The sequence below is a fragment of the Coregonus lavaretus genome, assembly GCF_964263955.1.
Source record: "Coregonus lavaretus genome assembly, chromosome: 27".
Taxonomy (NCBI): Eukaryota; Metazoa; Chordata; class Actinopteri; order Salmoniformes; family Salmonidae; genus Coregonus; species Coregonus lavaretus.
In genome coordinates this window covers 30,845,450-30,869,704 of record NC_140014.1, presented here as the reverse complement: position 1 = coordinate 30,869,704, position 24,255 = coordinate 30,845,450, and the positions used below count along the sequence as shown (strand labels likewise).

General features: G+C 44.4%; 1 protein-coding gene across 1 annotated transcript; it reads right to left on the bottom strand.

Moving 5' to 3' along the window:
- Positions 1–820: 820 nt before the first annotated feature.
- Positions 821–11,921, bottom strand: LOC311102732 (leucine-rich repeat and fibronectin type-III domain-containing protein 5-like; the record flags this gene model as incomplete). Its single annotated transcript, XM_084144107.1, has 2 exons — positions 821–1,808; positions 10,534–11,921. The coding sequence occupies 2 exons, from the start codon at positions 11,919–11,921 to the stop codon at positions 821–823; spliced, it is 2,376 nt and encodes a 791-aa protein (XP_084000233.1).
- Positions 11,922–24,255: the final 12,334 nt, after the last annotated feature.

The window sequence follows — 24,255 nt, the reverse complement described above, 5'->3', positions numbered from 1 at the left end:
TATATAGTGTATGGTAGGGCTAGCCTGAGAATATGCCTGTCTGTGATGAAGAGATTATCAATGTATTTACCAACACAAGACCATTGAAATATACTTATTTCATATTTTTTATTTTACACAACATAACTATGTACAGGGTTTTTTTGTGCCTTAAAACAAAGGCAATATCAATGTCACTGAAAAGAAAGCTTGAATTTGTCTTGAAAAAATATCAATTTAATAAGAGTCCCAGTAACAAGTCTGATCGTTATTTTTTTGTATTGTCTCATATGCAGGAAATGTTATTTCCTTATAATAGAAAGGCTTTTTGTGAAATCGCTCTTGTTCCTCTTGATCCCACATCCTGTGTCAGGGACAGCTGAATTCCTGTTGGTGCTCCTGGCAAGAGGACAACTGTTATGCAGAGGAAGGCACCAATGCTTTTCTCTTGCCACAACTATAACAATGGGACTATGTACTGTATAAGTGGACAGGTGTGTTGGTTTTCTTTTTCTCAATGTTTTCCTTTTTCGTTTCTTTGTTGTATGGGTATGAAAACACTGCATGGACTGCTGAGCACTGTGCTCCGAGCCCTCCTGGAGATTCTCTCCATCGGAGGAAAGCAGGGATGCAATTCTGATTCCTACAAGGCAAGCATCCGTTTTACTGTTGGTCTTTGAAAATAAAAATAAAAGTCAACTGAAACTCAAGGAGAAAAAAATAAAAAATGGTTCAAAAACAGATTTCCCAACTCACACACACACACACACACACACACACACACACACACACACACACACACACACACACACACACACACACACACACACAAACAGAACAGTCACACAGTGCTTTCTAGAATCCACTCTGAACTGGAAAAGGTGGCTTTGCCACTGTCTATATCTTCCTGTTGAAGTAGAATCCCGTTCATGGACATACTCCGCTTAGACCACATATTCCTAAATTGTGTTGTCCCAATGTAGCAGTGGTGCTTGGACAAGTCCTCGTTTAGAGAGTACCTACGTTTGGCCCTCACCCCTTCCACCGGTAAGGTCAGGTACTTGGAGGAGGGTCTGGGGTGTGCGCGTCTCAATATGGGGGTGTCCTTGACGCGCGAGGAGGGTAGGGGGGAGTGGAATACTGGGGCGGAGGGCTGCTGCAGAGCCGTGGAGTTGTTGCGGTTGGTGTTGTGGGTCTCAGCATTGGGGAGGGCCTCTATCTTGGGCTCAGGGGTGGCAGCAGCAGCAGTGTAGGGCTTTGGTGCAGGCTTGCGCTTTGGCTTCAGAGACCCTGAGGATCCAGGTGTGTTCCAGCTCTGGGTCACCAGGGACGTAGCAGTGGAGCAGTCTGGGAGAGAGGTCTCGGACGAGTGCGTTAGCGTGTCCGTCGCATGCCCAGCGGCCTTTAGACACCCTCCACCCCCTCCCTCTGACCCTCCCATGGCCTGCTTGGACACAGAGGGTGTGACGGTGCACCCCTGAGACTGCGCCCCGTTGGTCTGTGAGTGGACATTGGTGACAAGGGTGCCTTTGCCCGAGTCACTGGTGTTGCAGACCTTGTAGCGGATCATGAGGATGATGATGAAGACGAGGACGGAGGCCACGATGATGCCGCCGATGATGATGATCATGGTGCCTCCCAGGAACTGGGACTGCATGAAGTGACAGCGCAGGTACTCAGACTCGGTGGTGAACTGGACGCAGCCCACCACACGGGTGGCAGTGAGGGAGGTGATACCGTCGTCGTAGATGGCCAGAACACACAGGTCGTACGACGTCCCAGCAGCCAGGTTGTTGACTAGGAAGTTTTTGCTTGTGGGGGGAATCATTCTGAGAGGAGAGAAGGAAAAATGTGTTATAAAGACAATTAATGTCATTAATGCATACTCTTTTCTTACCAATTGTTCAAAATGTACTTCTGCTTCTGACAAGCAATTTCCTATAGACTTAAAACAATGCTAGTTGCTGCATTTTATAAATAAAGTTTCATATCTAATTATACCAAAACTACAAGGCTAATCAAAATGAATATATTTTTGGAGAGCAATGAAACCTAAAATGTTCAAAGACAACACAAACAATCTCAAGATGTTACAGCATTGTGTGTGCAATATTCCTGTATAACATTAGACAGCATACATTGACTAGGTGAATGCTAATGTAATTTATATTCCTGAATATCGTTTGACCTCTAATGTTGTCTTTGCCATTGTGGTGTTTATTTATTTGGAAGAAAGTGGCTAAGAAAGCAGCATTTATTGGTGGCTAGATGTGTTATTAACTCTTATTAAAGTTGTCATCGCAATGTCTGCCCAGGACTGTTCACTCTAAGAACCAGCAAGGACTCATTTAATGAACAGGGCTGTCCATTCCTTCCCTCTTTTTTTCTACCATCTTCTGACAAATATCTGGAGAATTTAAAGATCTTAAATAACTGCCGGAAAATTCTGAACAGTTAACACATTGATAAAGTCTAGAAATGGCTGACGATGGAAAGACTTTAGGCCAATCATGGTAAATTTTGAGTGAAGGGATATATATATATCAATTTTTACATTTACATTTGAGTCATTTAGCAGATGCTCTTGTCCAGAGCGACTTACAGTAGTGAGTGTATACACATCCATCACTATACAAAAAGGAGTTACAACAACACTACATGGCAGAGATTGTCATTGTCATTTAAAAATGCTTAGCGATATCGAACTTTCAAACTGTGACCTTTACAGAATACCAGTAAATACACTATTTTTTAGTCCTTTCTTTGTTGATTATGATTTTGCGACGCTCAAAACCATATGGAACTGATTGCATTGCCAAAGAAATTCAATTAATTGAATGCTTTCATGCAGAAAACGTAGCTTATGACAGGCACATAATGTGGCTCTCTACCTTTGCTGTACATTGTCAAGAAAATTACTGTGTTAAGCCCTTAAAATATAAATGATAAAAACAACAGCGCCCAAAGGGTAAACAACACTTCCACTGATTTATTTACTATTAACATTTGCTGAGCCGAGGGTCTAAAACCAAGATAACTTAACGTAGGCTGACTACACATGCAGGTTGACAACCTTGACATCCACAAACAGTCATCGGGCAAAGTGCACAGCACATCTCCATCCAGCCATGTCATCTAAATCTACAGCTAATGGAATGTTTTTCTTCTTTTAGTTTAAACCCATTTAAAATCTTGTGAGAGACAGACAACATATAATTTTAACAAGATTGTTATGTTAGCCTGGGTGTGTTTATTGGACAATAAAATAGACATTGGGACCATTTAATTTGAATAAAGCTGTTTCTTTCATGCCTTAAGCACATCTGAGCCAGGTATTACCTTCCCCATAGGGCTTTTTGCTGGCTAAAATTGCCCATGTTGGAGTGCTTTAAAAGAGGCTCATTCTCCTGATTTGTGTGCACATAAAAACTTGCTGCACAATTGCCCAGATTTTTTAATCACAACCCCATTGAGTAATAAATATGCTTGAAAGGAAAATGACTGTGTGCAGGTGAAACAACCAGGGGCGCAACTTTTGTTTTAGAAGTGGGGGGGACATTATTATTATTATTATATATATTTTTTAATCCAGTCGGATAAACACTCCAAACAGCCTACCTGACCGCATTGTCCTAAAGCACACCGTTGCCCCGTTTGGGACATATCCCCCCCGTCCCCAGTGAAAGTTGCGCCCCTGGACACAACTATAGAGAAAGCTATAGTAAAACTGAAATGGTCTGTGCTTCTGGGATATATTGACAGGAGACATGCTATTCAAAAGGTCAATGTACCCCAGAGACTATTGGTGATCCTTCATATCAACACAAGAACACAAACTCAGGACTAGTGAGAGGGTATAATGTGGCTTTGTAGTTGTGTGAAGCTTTTAAAAAATATATTTGTAAGACTATATTAGTGGAAAATTAGTAATACTGTTCAATGCAAAATCTGAAGATACGCTAATGTTAGAAACCCTTTCAAAAGAAACATGGTGTTCATCACTCCCTACTCTCTGAGGATAGATGCTGCAGCCAGCCATTATACGCCCGATGCTCAAAAGAACAGCGTTCCTCCCTTCCTCAGATATAGGATTGGTTTCCATTTGTGCCTCTACAGGCAAAGAGAGCAAAGGGATTGATCCTTTCCTATTAGATCAACATAAAAAAGTGACAGATGTTTTCGTTAATGAACCGCAGATGGTTTCCTCCTGCCCATTGGAGTTCCAGCCAATTGTTTGTTATTTAGACTTAATCAATGTACTGCATGTGCCCATTGCAGTTCCAGTTAGTTGTAGTTGTTGAGACTGAATTAGTTAGTGTGGAACTGACTAAAACTGGCCATTTTACTGACGACCTCTTTGAAATCCAATAATCTCCTATTCACATCACAGAGAAAACAGGGTGGTTATGTGTTGCTTCACAATGCAGAGTTCAGCTCATCTTAATCTATATGAGATCATGACTGAGAGACTGCTGTCTTTCTTTGATCCCTCTGTCACACAGCCTGCCTGCTCTGAGCCAATGTGGGGATGTGAGTTTTGCTTTGCATGGGTTTTTACTAATTCATTTTTAAGGATTACAGTGGATCTAAAACAGATGTAATAACATTGGGATTTTAGATAAAAATTATTGTTTGTTTTTGTAATTCCACTCACATGTATTTCTTGTAAATATTTGTATGTTTACTCAATTCTGTTGTGCAAATACAATCACTCACTGTACAATAGTCGAACATGAAATGTAATAGATTACAATCACACAAATCTAGCATGAGCTACTAGCTAAATAGCTTTTAAATCTCAGATCGTGGCTACCGTAATTGCTTAGCAATTGAATATTGGTTGTTTAGTTTAATGCGTTGCTTAATAAAGATGGTCACCATCATTGATTTTATAAAGAAGTGGTTGAAAGCCTATAAAACATCATTTAGGGTTTGCATGGTCTGTGAATATGATTGAGACAAACATCTTTTTATGCATAAAAACATATCTGAACCAATACTATAAGTGCACTTGATGATTGAAATTAAATCCATTAGGGCCATTACGTGGACCCCATTTGACGTGGACTTCAGTTAGAAGAAGATTTTAAGTTTTCTTCTCCAGCTGAAATCGCAAATACAACTTTAAATGGTAAGAATTCTGTTATTTTTGTCAAATAATTTATACTGTTGCACACCTCTAACTTGGCTTTAGCCAACTAGATAGCTAGGCAGCTAACGTTAGTTAGCTAGCTAGCTCTCATTCAATTTAGCTAGGCATAAGAGACATTCAATTAGCCTCTCTTAGCTAACTAACCTAGTACAATTGCAGGCATGATATTATAGTTAAGTCTTATATTAGTCTTATTTTACATTGCTATTTTATATTGTAATCATTCTTTACCGGCGAGGTGACTGTCAGGTTTAGAAACCATCCAAGGTAGCCAGCTAGCTAAAGTCAGGTTAGTTAGCATGATGATCCATTATCTATTTGTAGACTTGACTAATTTTCGAATCAGCGAATCTTTATTCTGTTATGAGTAAGACAAACAGTCATTGCAATGATATGATCATTTAGAAATGTCATTTCTGACTCGCTATTCCTGGCGCTTTAGGGTAGTCAGTCATCGCTGGTAAAGAGGGCCTCTAGTAGTAGCTAGAGTGATCTCCAATATATTTTGAGGAAGTTAGTTGATTGAGTGATTATCATTTCAGAGAACACCACATCCAATGTGGGTCAGATGATCCAATGGTTAGTTTTCTGTTTTCTAATGTAATCTTAGTATTTTGTGTGTGTTTAACCGGTTCCCAGTTGTGTTGGAGCAACAACGGGAGAACGGGAGAGGTTGTGTTTTCTCTAGCAGGAGGTAAGCTTGGCTTCTTATATGGTGTTGAGTAAAGCTTAAACCATGTATTTAGATTGTAGGTAGGTATTGTAGTTAGGTATTATAGGTAGTTTACTCAGGTAGTTATTGTAGGTTATTGTAGGTAGTTATTGTAGGTAAGGACTGTATTCGGCGGACCCCCGCGAAGCACGAGGCTAGCTTACCCACTACTTGGACCAACAAAGCTAGCTAGCTAGCTAGCGGGTAGCTACTGGTAACTTTTAGCAACTGTGGTTAGTTGTTTCCAATGTTATTTCATGCTTAAGAGTACCTGTGATTGAGCCAGCTAGCCGCCACCATTCAGCTGTTTTTCTAACCTCATTATCATTAACGTTAGGTGGTTGGTAGCTGCTGTACTTAATTACGGCTACTGATTGCAGTCTGCCAGTTTGGCTTTATACATAGCTTGGGCTTTGTCGAGTAAGGCTTAAACTATGTATTTAGATTGTAGTTAGGTATTATAGGTAGGCATCGTGGGCTGCATATTATGAAGTAGTATAGGTAGGCATCGTGGGCTGTTGTGGGTAGTTGTTGTGTAGTTATTGTAGGTTACTTTTGTATTCGGCGGTGCCGGGTGTAGCACGAAGCTAGCTAACTAACTCACCTCCTGGATTAGCTGGCGAGTAGCTATTAGCAACGGTAGCAACTAATAACAATATCCTTTTAGCCAGCTACATTCGTTCGCAGCGACACCGTTTTTCAAACAAAGTCAACACAGCAGCCATTGCTAGATAGCCAACACTACCAGCTGGCTGTACTGTAGTAGCTAAATACAATATCTTTGTGCTAGCTACCCAACGTTTAATCATTGCTGCGTTATGAAAGGTAAGCTTGGCTTCTTATATGGTGTTGAGTAAAGCTTAAACCATGTATTTAGATTGTAGGTAGGTATTGTAGTTTGGTATTATAGGTAGCTTACTCAGGTAGTTATTGTAGGTTATTGTAGGTAATTATTGTAGGTAAGTATTGTATTCGGCGGACCCCGGCGAAGCACGAGGCTAGCTTACCCACTACTTGGACCAACAAAGCTAGCTAGCTAACTTTTAGCAACTGTGGTTAGTTGTTTCCAATGTTATTTCATGCTTAAGAGTACCTGTGATTGAGCCAGCTAGCTGCCACCATTCAGCTGTTTTTCTAACCTCATTATCCGAGGCATTAACGTTAGGTGGTTGGTAGCTGCTGTACTTAATTACAGCTACTGATAACAGTCTGCTGTAGTTTACAACAATTCTAATTTCTAAAGTGGAAGTTGGGAGAGTTTTATTCGGGTGGTTCAGTGAAACAATTATAGTTTCTGAGGTGGAAGTTGGGAGAGTTATATATTTTTTTGGTGAGGGAGGCCTGCTCTCTCCTTTCCCAGATGTTTAGTTCATTTCATTCCGATCTCCTCTGCATTGTTGTAGCCATCTGCTGCAGCCTGTCAACTATGCCTCTGCCTATCCCTGTTCTCTCCTCTCCGCACAGGCTACACAAACGCCTCACACCGCGTGGCTGCTGCCTCTCTAACCTGGTGGTCCCTGCACGCACCACACACCTGGAGTTCCAGGTCTCAGGCAGCCTCTGGAACTGCCGTTCTGCCGCCAACAAGGCTGACTTCATCCCAGCCTATGCTACCCTCCAGTCCCTCGACTTCCTGGCGCTGACGGAAACATGGATTACCACTGAAAACACTGCTACTCCTACTGCTCTCTCCTCGTCTGACCATGTGTTCTCGCATACCCCGAGAGCATCTGGTCAGAGGGGTGGTGGCACAGGAATCCTCATCTCTCCCAAGTGGTCATTCTCAATTTTTCCCCTAACCCATCTGTCTATCTCCTCATTTGAATTCCACGCTGTCACAGTCACTAGCCCATTTAAGCTTAATATCCTTGTCATCTATCGCCCTCCAGGTTCCCTTGGAGAGTTCATCAATGAGCTTGACGCCTTGATAAGTTCCTTTCCTGAGGATGGCTCACCCTTCACAGTTTTGGGGGATTTCAACCTCCCTACGTCTACATTTGACTCATTTCTCTCTGCCTCCTTCTTTCCACTCCTCTCCTCTTTTGACCTCACCCTCTCACCATCCCCCCCCACTCACAAGGCAGGCAATACGCTTGACTTCATCTTTACTAGATGTTGCTCTTCTACTAATCTCACTGCAACTCCCCTCCATGTCTCCGACCACTACTTTGTATCCTTTTCTCTCTCGCTCTCCTCCAACACTACTCACTCTGCCCCTACACAGATGGTAACGCGCCGCCGCAACCTTCGCTCTCTCTCTCCCACTACTCTCTCCTCTTCCATCCTATCATCTCTTCCCTCTGCTCAATCCTTCTCCCTCCAATCTCCTGATTCTGCCTCCTCAACCCTCCTCTCCTCCCTTTCTGCATCCTTTGACTCCCTGTGTCCCCTATCCTCCCGGCCGGCTCGGTCCTCCCCTCCAGCTCCGTGGCTTGATGACTCATTGCGAGCTCACAGAACAGAGCTCCGGGCAGCTGAGCGGAAATGGAAGACAACTAAACTCCCTGCCGACCTGGCATCTTTTCACTCCCTCCTCTCTACATTTTCTTCATCTGTTTCTGCTGCTAAGGCCACTTTCTACCACTCTAAATTCCAAACATCTGCCTCTAACCCTAGGAAGCTCTTTGCCACATTCTCCTCACTGCTGAATCCCCCCCCCCCCCCCCCCCTCCCTCTCTGTGGATTACTTCGTCAACCACTTTGAAAAGAAGGTTGACGACATCCGATCCTCGTTTGTTAAGTCTAATGACACTGCTGGTCCTGCTCACACTGCCCTACCCGATGCTTTGACTTCTTTCTCCCCTCTCTCTCCAGATAAAATATTGCGACTAGTGACTGCAGGCCACCCAACAACCTGCCCGCTTGACTCCATCCCCTCCTCTCTTCTCCAGACCATCTCCTGTGACCTTCTCCCCTACCTCACCTCGTTGATCAACTCATCCTTGACCGCTGGCCATGTCCCTTCCGTCTTCAAGAGAGCGAGAGTTGCACCCCTTCTCAAAAAACCAACACTCGATCCCACTGATGTCAACAACTACAGACCAGTATCCCTTCTTTCTTTTCTTTCCAAAACTATTGAGCGTGCCGTCTTTAGCCAACTCTCTTGCTATCTCTCTAAGAATGACCTTCTTGATCCAAACCAGTCAGGTTTCAGGACTGGTCATTCAACTGAGACTGCTCTTCTCTGTGTAACGGAGGCTCTCCGCACTGCTAAAGCTAACTCTCTCTCCTCTGCTCTTGTCCTTCTAGACCTGTCTGCTGCCTTTGATACTGTGAACCATCAGATCCTCCTCTCCACCCTCTCCGAGCTGGGCATCTCCGGCGCGGCTCACTCCTGGATTGCGTCCTACCTGACCGGTCGCTCCTACCAAGTGGCGTGGCGAGAAGCTGTCTCCGCACCACGTGCTCTCACCACTGGTGTCCCCCAGGGCTCAGTTCTAGGCCCTCTCCTTTTCTCCCTATACACCAAGTCACTTGGCTCTGTCATATCCTCACATGGCCTCTCCTATCATTGCTACGCTGACGATACACAACTAATCTTCTCCTTTCCCCCTTCTGATAACCAGGTGGCGAATCGCATCTCTGCATGTCTGGCCGACATATCAGTATGGATGACGGATCACCACCTCAAGCTGAACCCTGGCAAGACGGAGCTGCTCTTCCTCCCGGGGAAGGACTGCCCGTTCCATGATCTCGCCATCACGGTTGACAACTCCGTTGTGTCCTCCTCCCAGAGTGCGAAGAGCCTTGGCTTGACCCTGGACAACACCCTGTTGTTCTCCGCTAACATCAAGGCGGTGACCCGATCCTGCAGGTTCATGCTCTACAACATTCGGAGAGTACGACCCTGCCTTACACAGGAAGCGGCACAGGTCCTAATCCAGGCACTTGTCATCTCCCGTCTGGATTACTGCAACTCGCTGTTGGCTGGGCTCCCTGCCTGTGCCATTAAACCCCTACAACTCATCCAGAATGCCGCAGCCCGTCTGGTGTTCAACCTTCCCAAGTTCTCTCACGTCACCCCCCTCCTCCGCACACTCCACTGGCTTCCAGTTGAAGCTCGCATCCGTTACAAGACCATGGTGCTTGCCTATGGAGCAGTGAGGGGAACGGCACCTCCGTACCTTCAGGCTCTGATCAGTCCCTACACCCAAACGAGGGCATTGCGTTCATCCACCTCTGGCCTGCTGGCTCCCCTTCCTCTGCGGAAGCATAGTTCCCGCTCAGCCCAGTCAAAACTGTTCGCTGCTCTGGCACCCCAATGGTGGAACAAGCTCCCTCACGACGCCAGAACAGCGGAGTCACTCACCACCTTCCGGAGACATTTGAAACCCCACCTCTTTAAGGAACACCTGGGATAGGATAAAGTAATCCTTCTACCCCTCCCAAAAAAAATTAAATAATAATAATAATAATAATAATAATAATAATAATTGTAAAGTGGTTATCCCACTGGCTATAGGGTGAATGCACCAATTTGTAGTCGCTCTGGATAAGAGCGTCTGCTAAATGACGTAAATGTGCCCTTAAGCAAGGCACTTAACCCTAATTGCTCCTGTAAGTCGCTCTGGATAAGAGCGTCTGCTAAATGACTAAAATGTAAATGTAAATGTAATTACTAATTTCACCACGAATTTCATACAGAAATCCGGTCAATAAAATCACCAAGAGGGGATTGAACGGAACCTACCTGTAAACGAGAGAGTCATCATAACTGCCATTGTACTGAATCTGGAACATGCGGATCCCAGGTATATTCCTCTGGAAGTTGAACTTGATGAGCGCAGTGGAGGACGTGGCCTCAGCGATGACCACCTGTTTATCTGTGCTAGTTTTGGTGTCCCCAGTGTGGTTGCTGCCGTTGGCCCCAGCCCTGGTGGACGTGGAGATGTCAGAGGAGCCAGGGTCAGGCTCCTGGATGTTGTTGGTGCTGTTGGAGATGTGTGGGAGTTTGATAATCAGCAGCTCCACAGTCTGATGTGCCTCACCCGCTGGGTTGGACGAGATACAGGTGAAGGATCCCGTGTCCTTCACTGTGCTGATCAGAATGTCCAGGGTGCCGTTGGTGTACACAAGCGTCCGGGAGGAGTTCGCCACCAGCTTCCCCTCTGGTGAGATCCAGTGTATGGCAGGCTCAGGGTCCCCCCTGGCCTTGCACCTCAGGACCACCCTCTGCCCTTCCAGCACCCGCATCTCATGGGAGTGCCGGGTGATGAGAGGAGGTTCACACAGGAACTCCTCCTCAGGGATAGACCAGAAGTAGCGTCCGGAGAGATGCTGTGGTGAGGCGCACGTCTCCAGATCATCCTCTCGGCTCAGGCGCCTCAACCACAGCAGCTCACAGTTGCAGTGCAGTGGGTTTCCACCAAAGCTCAGCGCGAACGAGGGAGGGTTCATGATCCCAGACGTGGCCAAAATCTGGGCCCGCTGGAACAGAGGATCAGGAGGGAGCTTCTGTAACTTATTAGAGGTTACGTCCAAGCGGTTGAGCTTTTGGAGAAGAGAGAAGGTCCCCTCAGGAATGTAGTCGATCATGTTGTGGTCCAGGCTGAGGGTGGCAAGGCTGGTCATCCTTTGGATAGCCTCCCAGGGGATGGACTCCAGGTTGTTGTAGGACAGATCCAGCTCCTCCAGGGCCAGCAGGTCATTGAAGGCCCCCAGGTGGATCAACGTCAGCTGGTTGTTGTTAAGGATCAGGTGGTGCAGTTTGGACATGCCGCTGAAGGTGTCATTGGCTATCCGGGTCAGACGGTTGCTATTCAGGTGCAAGGCGCGGAGGTTCTCCAGGTCAGCGAACGCGTGCGGCGTGATGAAGCTAATGGTATTCCTGGACAGGGTGAGGTCCTGCAGCCTGGTCATGTTGGCAAAGTCTTTCCTTTTGATGCTGGTGACGAAGTTGTCGGCCAGCCGCAGCTCCACGGTGTGCCTGTCAATGTTCGGGGGGGTAAAGAGGAGCCCTTTTTTGGCACAGAGGGTTGCGAGGTTGGGAGATAGTATTTGACAGACACAGCGCTTCGGACAGATCTGGGCCTTCACTGCCATTCCAATAACCAACAGACAGACCAGCAGTTTTTCCATTGTAAGTCAGGTTCAAACACCTGCAACATAGGACAGAGAGAGGGAGAGAAAATAGATAGTTTGTCATCTGAACTGGATCATTACATTCACCACCAAAATTGACCACAGCAGTGACACTAACAGATGCTCTGATACTTAGTTATATTCCACCCCAGCCTTGAAAATCCATTTGTATAATGTGGCCATTTAGTAGGACAATACCCAGGGGTCAAAACTTGTTGAAATGACGTCAGTACAACTATAAACTGGTTGAAATGACACCATTATAACTATAAACTGATTAATTGAGGTCAGTACAACTATAAACTGGTTGAAATGACACCAGTATAATTAGAAACTGGTTGAAATGACGTCAGTACAACTATAAACTGGTTGAAATGACATCAGTACAACTATAAACGGGTTGAAATGACGTCAGCACAACAAAACACTGGTTAAATAATGTCAGTACAACTAGAAACTGGTTAAATAACGTCAGTACAACTAATAACTGGTTAAATATTCTAACATAAATAATATATGTATGTTTACATGCATCATTAGCCTGTCCATACACCATAGTTCCGAACAGAGCTTTTTACTTTAAAACACATCCCCTGCTGCTCTCCTCTCCTCTACACCCAGAGTGAGTCATGTTATCCCTGTGTTGGGGTCACTCACTCAGAATTAGAAGTGTGTGGGGGTGCAGAACAGAGGAGCTGTTTCATCTTGCTTAAGCCTGATCTGCGGACTGCAGCAGACACATCTAGCACATTACCCTTACACGCAGGAAGGTATCACCGCCGTAATTACACTGAGGAAAGTATGGAATGAGAAGATAAGTGTCTCGCTACTCACTCAGCCTGGCTGCCTGCCTGGCTACCTGGCTGGCTGCCTGGCTGCCTGCCTGCCTGCATGGCTGCCTGGCTGCCTGGCTGCCTGCCTTCCTGGCTACAAAGGAAGGATGATGGGTAAATTAAATAAAGTCAATGTGATGAGGTGTGAAAAATCCTGACAGGAGAATTTCATTTCGTGACATAGAGTGAATGGGATCATGTAGACATAACAGTCTATCATCATAGTCAGCCAGACCATACTTGACACTGACACATGCCAAAACCACTGCCTGACGTATGCACTTATGATTACCTCACGTTTGGAAAAGGCCTAATTTAGCCTATAGGATGATCTGGCATGATACAGTATGTTATTTTTATGAAGGAGAAGAGGTACTCGTCACATGACAGGCTACTAAAGGTAGGTAAAGAGCCAATATCTGCATCCCAAATAACACCCTACTGTCCCTATTCCCTATATAGTACAATACTTTTAACCAGGGTCCATAGTGTACTGTATAGGGAATATGGTGCCATCTGGGACACAATGAATCACATGACATGCAGGTCCAGTGAACTTGCATGGCATGGCAGCCTGTGTGATTATCTAATTTTCTAGTCTTGTCTCCAGAGCACACAGGAAGGTCATCCCACCACAGGGTAATGAAAGCAACACTGCTGCCCACTCACAGAGCAGACAGCAGGATCATGTTCATTACCACACTGTAATTCTTTACCATGGATTTTCCTTTCCAGGCTATACATACTGCTGTTTGTGTGTGTGTGTGAGGGACTAAAAATAATGAGGATGAGGAGAGAAATATGAGATTGTAATGAAGAGTGCTCTCTCTCTCTCTCTCTCTCTCTCTCTCTCTCTCTCTCTCTCTCTCTCTCTCTCTCTCTCTCTCTCTCTCTCTCTCTCTCTCTCTCTCTCTCTCTCTCTCTCTCTCTCTCTCTCTCTCTCTCTCTCTCTCTCTCTCTCTCTCTCTCTCTGCAGTCTGTATTGCATATACAGATCTGCAGTGGAACATTACATATCTGATTCATAGCTGGGTAGATCTGAACATCCCACTGAACATGATGCATCATGGTTAACACGTGATGCTTAAGGAAGTCAATTGCCATGGTGGAATGCCAGGACAAACTTAAAGATGGTTTAGGTGGTGTTCATAACTCTATATCCATGAACAAGAACCTACAATATCAATACAATATCATCTAAATCCTATAGCTAAATCACAAGTCTAAGAAAGACAGAGAATATGTACAGTAGGGGAATGGTCCATCAATCAACACATTTTCTACATGCATTGGATTGCAAACAAAGAATGTCACACCTATGCAAATATACCCATGCATATAAATTAGTAGCTGTTTTTACTGTGGCTAAAACCTCAATGCAATCTCTCAGGGACAGCTACGAGTGGTGGTTTAAAAATAGCATTTATACACAGAGAGACTGCAGAGAACCTTCAAAAAGCATTGTTTGATGATTGCCCATAAAATCAGATATGAGAATATCAGGTAAAGTAGGCACTTTGAGACTAATGGCCTGACTCCCTGCAGAGACACAGTAGATACACTCCTGTCTATCCTGTCTGCACTGTAAGTCCCAAATAGCACCCTATTCCCTATTTAGTGCAATACTTTTGACCAGGGCCCATAGGGCTCTGGCCAAAAATAGTGCACTATATAAGGAATAGAGTTCCATTTAGGACACATCCTTGTAACCGTGTCACTGGAAACCAACCAGAACTATTTTCAGACTGATGAGACTGTGTGGCACATAGCCAGCGATGCAGCCAGGAATTATTGTTAGTATAGCAGTTGTAATTAGGTAGTTGAGCTGAGCACACTATGACTCCCTGATCAATGTTGAGGAGTATGCCAACATCATTATTGGATGCACATAAACATTATTGGAGCATGTTCATGACATCTACTTGATATTGATGAGAGAGAGAAAGAGAGAGCGAGAGAGAGAGAGAAAGAGAGAGCGAGAGAGAGAGAGAGAGAGAGCGAGAGAGAGAGAGAAAGAGAGAGAGAAGAGAGAGAAGAGAGAGAGAGAGAAGCGAGAGAGAGAGAGCGAGAGAGAGATAGAGAGAAAAGAGAGAGAGAGAGAAGAGAGAGAGAGAGAGAGAGAGAGAGAGAGAGAGAGAGAGAGAGAGAGAGAGAGAGAGAAAGAGAGAAGAGTATGATATTGTCGGATTTGTCCTTGAGGCAAGTGGAGGCAGGATTATGCAACTTAGATGGGTATTCTTTATGGGTGCAAGTCACATTCTCCAATGCAACGCTCTGCTAGCAGGATGTTTGTTGTTTTTTTACGTATAAGCAAATTATAAGGGGTTAGAGAATCCAGAATAGGAAGTACTAGAGCATTGAAAACATAACATTATCGCCTTCCTTTCATGATGGAACATTATGTGTTTGTCCCGAATGTGCAATTAACCACAAGAGTGTCAATGCAATTACTGCGATATTATTACATTCTCCTGTAGCTCAGTTGGTAGAGCATGGCGCTTGCAATGCCAGGGTTGTGGGTTCAATTCCCACGGGGGGCCAGTATGAAAAATGTATGCTCTGGATAAGAGCGTCTGCTGAAAAAGGACTGAAAAAAGCAAAAGTTCAGGAAGTCCATGCTAATTTATACAGTCTGAAAGGGTCCTTTATTTAACACTCAGAGAGATTGAGGCAGATTAGAAAGGCATGTTTTACCTACTTTCAATGACTTCCATCTCCTATTAAACTAGGAAAACATCTGAACAAAAGTGGTATTCAGAATGGTAAAGTCCCAATTTATTACACAGCCATACAATAACCCTTCATAACTCTGTAAAATAAAAATGCTCTTCTGTTTTACAGCACGCCTGCCTTCAGCCTTCTAACTAAAGTACAGTGTTCATATTAAGAGCATTCTACATTTTAAGAGCACAACAACAATGGCTTATGAAATTGCCTCTAGCACAGCACTCAAACACAAGCAACAATGACTAGTTACTAAAAAGCCCATTCACCAACAAATCAAATCAAATCAAATTGTATTTGTCACATACACGTGTTTAGCAGATGTTATAGCGGGTGTAGCGAAATGCTTGTGCCTCTAGCTCCGACAGTGCAGTAATATCTAACAAGTAATATCTAACAATTTCACAACATATACCCAATACACACAAAACTAGTAAGGAATGGGATTTAAGAATATATATATATATATATATATATATATATATATATATGGACAAGCAATGACAGAGCGGCATGGACTAAGATACAGTAGAATATTATAGAATAGAATGCAGTATATACATATGAGATGAGTAGTCCAAGATATGTAAACATTACTAAAGTGACTAGTGTTCCATTTCTTAAAGTGGCCAGTGATTTCAATAGGCAGCAGCAGCCTCTAATGTGCTAGTGATGGCTATTTAACAGTCTGATGTCCTTGAGATAGAAGCTGTTTTTCATTCTCTTGGTCCCAGCTTTGATGCACCTGTACTGACCTCGCCTTCTGGATGATAGCGGGGTGAACAGGCAGTGGATCGGGTGGTTGATGTGTCTTGGAGGGTGGGTAGTTTGCCCCCGGTAATGCGTTCGGCAGACCGCACCACCCTCTGGAGAGCCCTGCGGTTGTGGGCGGTGCAGTTGCCGTACCAGGCGGTGATAAAGGAACAATGGTGGCCATCTTGAAGCATGTGTGAACAGCAGACTGGGAAAGGGAGAGATTGAATATGTCCGTAAACACACCAGCCATCTGGTCTGCGCATGCTCTGAGGACGCGGCTAGGGATGCCGTTTGGGCCGGCAGCCTTGCGGGGGTTAACATGCTTAAATGTCTTAATCACGTCGGCCATGGAGAAGGAGAGGCCACAGTCCTTTGTAGTGGGCCTCGTCAGTGGCACTGTGTTATCCTCAAAGCGGGCAAAGAAGGTGTTTAGCTTGTCTGGAAGCGAGACACGTCGGCGACGTGGCTGGTTTTCCTTTTGTAGTCCGTGATTGTCTGTAGACCCTGCCACATACGTCTCGTGTCTGAGCCATTGAATTGCAACTCCACTTTGTCTCAATACTGATGTTTTGCCAGTTTAATTGCCTTGCGGAGTGAGTAGCTACACTGTTTGTATTCTGCCATATTCCCAGTCACCTTGCCATGGTTGAATGCGGTGGTTCGCGCTTTCAGATTTGCGCGAATGCTGCCATCTATCCACGGTTTCTGGGTAGGGTAGGTTTTAATAGTCACAGTGGGCACAACATCACCTATACACTTCCTGATAAACTCACTCACCGTTTCAGTGTATACGTCAAAATTATTTTCAGAAGCTACCCAGAACATATCCCAGTCTGCATGATCAAAACAATCTTGAAGCATGGATTCTGATTGGTCAGACCAGCTGAATAGTCCTTAGCACGGGTACTTCCTGTTTGAGTTTCTGCCTATAGGAAGGGAGAAGCAAAATGGAGTCGTGGTCAGATTTGCCGAAAGGAGGGCGGGGGAGGGCCTTATAACCATCCTGGAAGTTTGAATAGCAATGGTCGAGGATTTTAGCAGCGCGAGTACAACAGTCGATATGTTGATAGAACTTCGGCAGCCTAGTCCTCAAATGTACTTTGTTAAAATCCCCGGCTACAATAAATGCAGCCTCAGGATATGTGGTTTCCAGTTTGCATAAGGTCCAGTGAAGTTCTTTGAGGGCCGTCTTGGTATCGGCTTGAGGGGGGATATACACGGCCTTAACTATAACCAAAGAAAGTTATCTTGGGAGATAATATGGTCGGCATTTGATTGTGAGATATTCTAGGTCGGGTGAACAGAAGGACTCGAGTTCCTCTATGTTACTACAATTACACCATGAGTCGTTAATCATGAAACACACACCTCCGCCCTTCTGCTTTCCGGAGAGATATTTATTCCTGTCTGCGTGATGAACTGAGAACCAATCTGGCTGGACCGATTCCAACAGAATATCCCAAGAGAGCCATGTTTCCGTCTCTCTGGAAGGAAATCCTTGCCCGTAGTTCGTCGAGCTTGTTAACCAAAGACTGAACATTAGCGAGTAGAATACTTGGAAGCGGTGGGTGGTGTGCGCACCTCCTAAGTCGAACCAGCAGGCCGCTCCGAGTGCCTCTCCTCCGCCGGCGATGTTTTGGGTCAGCCGCTGGAATCAGTTCAGTTGCCCTGGGGAGAGCAAACAAAGGATCTGCTTCGGGAAAGTCGTATTCCTGGTCGTAATGCTGGTGAGTTACCGCCGCTCTGATATCCAATAGTTTTTCCCGGCTGTATGTAATGATGCAAAACACTTTCTGAGCTAATAATGTAAAAAATTATACAAAAAAAAAATAAAAAATACTGCAAAGTTTCCTAAGAGCTGGTCGCGAGCCAACATACAGTCACACTCAATGTTAAAGACAAGGTGGAGATGTGCAAGAAGTACCATTCTGTTTCTGTTTCTGTATCCTGTTCATCAATAAAAGATGGCTGACTGACTGTGCAGTGGAGTGCAAACAGAACTTCAGGGGGAGCATTAGGGGAGCGAAGTGTGGAAGACACTCCACCCGATGAATTATGCACACAGCCAAAACATGAATACTCCTCTATATTTCACACTGATCAAATTTGATACAACGCACACGTGAATATTTTATGGGGACGTTTCCATCACACTCAAAATATGATCCTAAATGTTTAAGATATGTCAACACACGTGCAGGTGGGCTGGGGTACACAGAAAGGGGGGATGAGGAGATTGATGAAAGAGTCATGTGGCTTGGCAGCTGGCCCTCAGGACAGTGAGAGCGTTGACATGAATGTCAACTGGAGTTAGGCTGGTATTGTGTCACGGTCCCTAAAATACCCACAGTTGAATTACATCAACGTGTTGACGTTTAACCTGTAATAACCTGGTCCCACATTGATTTCATCACAAGCCAATTCTTTAATACATTTATTTTCAAAGTGTTATGGATCATATTTACCTCTTACCTCAATGTAACCGAAGCATAACCTTAAACCCCTAACCCCTAACCCCAACCCCTAACCACTAACCGTAAGCCTTATCATATCTTAACCCAAATCCTAATATAATCCTGAGCAAAATATCGTCAATATGAAATATACTGAAATTACGATTTGGAACAAGTGACAAAAAGGCATGAGACTGTACTGTATGTTAATAAATATAGAAACCAATGCAGATATATCACCTTTCTGATAAATATATGCACTGTTCCTGGCTTTGGCTTTTGTTGTAGACATAGTAAGACATAATGAAGCTGCTGAGCCAGACTAGACAAAAAGTTTGATTAATTCTTTCCCAGAACAAATGACCTGGTATTTCTTTCAGTTTCCTTTGGAGGAACATTTGCATTTGCAATTTTTTATTGTCTGTCTGCATGGCTTTGACATCTTTTTGCATTGCAAAGTAGAATAGTACGAGGTGCTAAGAACATAGTTGACTATTCTATTCCTATTTCCAGAGTGAACATAGCTTCAAGCTGCTTCTACACTGCTAATACCTTCTAAAGCGCTACAGTATACACAGAGTGTACAGAACATTAGGAACACCTGCTCTTTCCATGACATAGACTGACCAGGTGAATCCAGGTGAAAGCTATGATTCCTTATTGATGTCACCTGTTAAATCCACTTCAATCCGTGTAGATGAAGGGGAGGAGACAGGTTAAAGAAGGATTTTTAAGCCTTGAGACAATTGAGACATGGATTGTGTATGTGTGTCATTCAGAGGGTGAATGGGCAAGACAAAATATTTAAGTGCCTTTGAATGGGGTATGGTAGGCGCACCGGTTTGAGTGTGTCAAGAACTGCAACGCTGCTGGGTTTTTCACGCTCAACAGTTTCCTGTGTGTATCAGAATGGTCCACCACCCAAAGGACATCCAGCCAACTTGACACAACTGTGGGAAGAATTGGCTTCAACATGGGCACGCATCCCTGTGGAACACCTTGTAGAGTCCAGGCCCCAACAAATTAAGGCTGTTCTGAGGGCAAAAGGGGGTGCAACTCACTATTAAGAAGGTGTTCCTAATGTTTTGTACATTCAATGTATGTCTTTATCTATTTTCAAACAGCTGAAGACGTAGCTTTACTTAGGTGAGGACTTTCGGGATGAAAATATAATATTTCACATAAATCAGCATCTTAGAGAGGTAACATGAGCTGAAACCCAGCGCTGCATGCTGCAAAAGGTTGCTCCCCCAAGAGCCAGGCAGCAGCATCCGCCACTGTGCTGTATAAAGCAGGAACAGCCTCTCCCTGCCCTGCTCCCTCAGAGACTTTCATCACAAGGAGACGATGGAGCGTTCTGGAAGGAAGGCGCTCTGAGTCACACAGACTCTCTTTTACCTCTCCTCCTTTTTCTTCCTTTCTCTCTCTCTCCATCTCACTCTCTCTCTCGCTCTCTCTTTCTCTCTCTCTCTCTCGCCATCTCTCTTTCCATATTTGCTAGTTTAAATATACAATTGTTATCTTGTCAGCTATTTGTGATGGTAAGTTGGGGGGTAAAAAAAGTCAAAAGTAAACAAATACGTAGTCGACAGTTTACCCATATCCCTATTTCATTCGCACCACTTCCCTCTTTTCTGCAGCAATGCTTGGGGAGCATCAATAACAAGAGAGGAACAACACTGTTCAGCATGAGTAACACTAGACCACACTGTGTGAGTGTGTTTGTGTATACATGCGTGTGCCAGTGTGCGACTGTGTGTGTGTGTGTGTGTGTGTATGGACATGTTTAACTATACTTGTGGGGACCAGAAGTTCCCACAAGGTCAAATGCTCTTTCTAGGGGGTTTAGGGTTAAGGTTAGAATTAGTGTTAGGGTAAGAATTAGGTTTAGGGTTAGGAGCTAGGCTTAGTTTTAGTGTTAGGGTTAGGAGCTAGGGTTAGGTTTAGGGTTAGGATTAAGGTTAGGGTAAAGGTACGGGTTAGGGTATGGGTTAGGGGTTAAAGAAAATATAATTTTGAATGGGACTGAATTGTATGTCCCCACAAGGTTAGCTGCGCAAGACTGTGTGTGTGTGTGTGTTTGTGTGTGTGTGTGTGTGTGTGTGAGCGTATGTGTGTACGTGCATAGGTGCGTGAACCTGTTTGCCTGTCCACTCTGGCCTTTTAGTTGTAAAGGAACATGAATCCAGCGCTGCATGTAATGAGATGCATATTAATAAACAGGTTGAAGCAGCTCATGACACTGTGATGAAGCTTGTCGGGCTACCGACCTGATTTCCCATGGTTCCTTAGACATGTTGTTTACTGGTCACTGAATCGCAGGTTACCATCCAGGACAGTTGAACCTGTCCCCTTCCCCCTGCCTGTGTTTCACAAAGTAGAATATGTGTGTGTGTGTGTGTGTGTGTGTGTGTATGTGTGCATGCGTGTGTGCGTCTGTGTGTGTTGGCATGGGGTGATGTGTAGCTGTTGTGTGGTCCAGGGCCTCAAGCAGTAGATGAGAGTCAGTGGAGGAGCCGGAGGCCCCAGCATCCCAGCAGGCTTTGCTGGGGAGAGAACCACCAGCGGGCCCATATGTTAAGCGGCCGGCGCGGTGGAGAGCCGTGGAGAGGGCAAGGGGAACAGGCTGCCTAGTGATCCATATATATACAGTATAGCTGGCCTCCTCCAGGCCCAACGAGCAGCCAGGCCTCCCTAAGCTCATCTTTCATCTCCCCAGGAGAGCACAGCCCCCCTGCTACAAACCCTCAGTCTGGTGGGTCTGATCAGAACAGACTGACACCACGCTGCCAGTGTTCTAGCCCAGGAGGAAGGAGCTCTCAGTGCGTGATGACGACGAGGCGAGGGGTTTCCAGAAAACTGCTGCCTCAATCACTACTAGCCTCCGTGACCCCTGTGCTTTGAACAGTGTTGGGGGAACGGGGGTCAACGGCAGCTTTGATCTGAGTCGCGACCACAGCCAGAACACTCCAGCTGAGAAGCAGGTGGTGCAGAGATGGGTAGCCGCGAGGGTAATGGGTTCAAATACCTTGCCTTCACTTTCTCTGTCTCTTTTCACCTCAGCACCTTACGCCTAATTACATGCACTGTAAGCCTGTAAAATACTCTCCCTGAACTGTTCTTGGGTGAAGTTGAAATAATGGCACCAAGTTGAGCTCAGCAGCCAGCAGACAACATCCATGGATGATCTGATGTGGGAATCTGGATGAGGACCCATATGAGATGAGAGGAGGAGCGGATAGAGATGGAAGGCAGCCTCCAGCCTCCAGGCAGGCGGGCCGCTTAGATGGGCCGATAATGTGCTGAGTAGCTTTCCCCCTGACCCCAGGCCTGCTTATCGCCAATCCCACAACCCTATCTCCTGAGATAGGACAATTAAACAAGACAGCATCCATGCCCAGAGCCTGGGACTAAGCTGGGACTGACTGGCTGAATAGGATGTGAGAAGCCTACAGTACAGTAGGCCAATAGTATGGTATTTTGGCAAATTCCACTGTGGTTGCACATATGAATGCTATTCACTGTGAGATTACGTTTAAGGCTGTTTTTCCCCCCACCGACGGACACCGTGCGTCTGACTGCAAAGGGATCCATTTCATTTTGTAACAGGGTTTAAGCAGCTTTTTGATATATCCCGCTTTCAGAGAAGTGAAATCAATTGCCCTGGATTTGTAATGACTAGCATGGAAAACAGCTTAGCTCACCATTATCATTACTAAAACAAATCCATTAGCAGTTTATATGATGACATCACACTTATTAAACCACAATGGAGACAATTACCCATTTGTACAGTAGCTATGCCTCGTTACCAAAGGATAAATCAATAATGAAGTATCATTATTTCAATTTGTATTTTGTTACAGTCTCACATCAATGCTTGTTGCCTTTTACTTTGTTTTCTACTCATGCCACTAATGCCACACCATACCTTTTCAAACATCATATGTTCACTGTCCTCTCCTAAAATAAGACAAAATGTCCCACTAATGCCACACCATACCTTTTCAAACATCATATGTTCACTGTCCTCTCCTAAAATAAGACAAAATGTCCCACTAATGCCACACCATACCTTTTCAAACATCATATTATGTTCACTGTCCTCTCCTAAAATAAGACAAAATGTCCCACTAATGCCACACCATACCTTTTCAAACATCATATGTTCACTGTCCTCTCCTAAAATAAGACTAAATGTCCCACTAATGCCACACCATACCTTTTCAAACATCATATTATGTTCACTGTCCTCTCCTAAAATAAGACTAAATGTCCCACTAATGCCACACCATACCTTTTCAAACATCATATGTTCACTGTCCTCTCCTAAAATACGACAAAATGTCCCACTAATGCCACACCATACCCTTTCAAACATCATATGTTCACTGTCCTCTCCTAAAATAAGACTAAATGTCCCACTAATGCCACACCATACCTTTTCAAACATCATATTATGTTCACTGTCCTTTCCTAAAATAAGACTAAATGTCCCAAGTCACAATTTGTGTTCATTGTCTTTGTATTTACCCCAGCATTATGTGCCACACCATCTTCTAATAGTCTTCTAATAGTCTGTCAATGCAGTTTTCTGCTACAACCAACCTAACATTGGATGTATGCTACAGTAACTTACATCTCTAGTGTCCTGTAAAGAAACCTGGCCTTTTTTATTTATTTTTATTTCACCTTTATTTAACCAGGTAAACCAGTTGAGAACAAGTTCTCATTTACAACTGCGACCTGTGCAAGATAAAGCAAAGCAGTGCGATAAAACAACAACACAGAGTTACATATGGGGTAAAACAAAACAAAGTCAAAAATACAACAGAAATACATATATATACAGTGTGTGCAAATGTAGCAAGTTATGGAGGTAAGGCAATGAATAGGCTATAGTGCAAAATAATTACAATTAGTATTAACACTGGAATGATAGATGTGCAAGAGATGATGTGCAAATAGAGATACTGGGGTACAAATGAGCAAAATAAATAACAATATAGGGATGAGGTAGTTGGGCGGGCTAATTTCAGATGGGCTGTGTACAGGTGCAGTGATCGGTAAGGTGCTCTGACAACTGATGCTTAAAGTTAGTGAGGGAGATAAGTGTCTCCAGCTGCTGAATATATATACAGTAGAGAGCAGAGTAGCATACACTTTATAGCTGACATAGCTAAGAGGCTAGAGTGTATATGGATCAATAGCTTCAACTTTGCAGAATGGCTCTGATATTTATAAGAGAGTGGAGAAGGCAGCGGCAGCACACCACCTATCAACTGGAGCTGATTACCTCATGCAGACAACTCTACCGAGAGCCTGGCTAAGCATGGTGGGATTATATAACAATCACGAGAGAAAAATACAACATTTTAACATTTGAACCCTAAAATTGAGCTTAAACAACATTACGTGTCATTGTTATGTTATGGCAGAGGTGGGACCAAGTAACTATTATTCAAGTCACAAGCAAGTCTCAAGTCACAAGGTCCAAGTCTCAAGTCGAGTCCCAAGTAGAATGAGTCAAGTCCAAGTCGTGCATTCTAAGAGAAAGTCTAGACG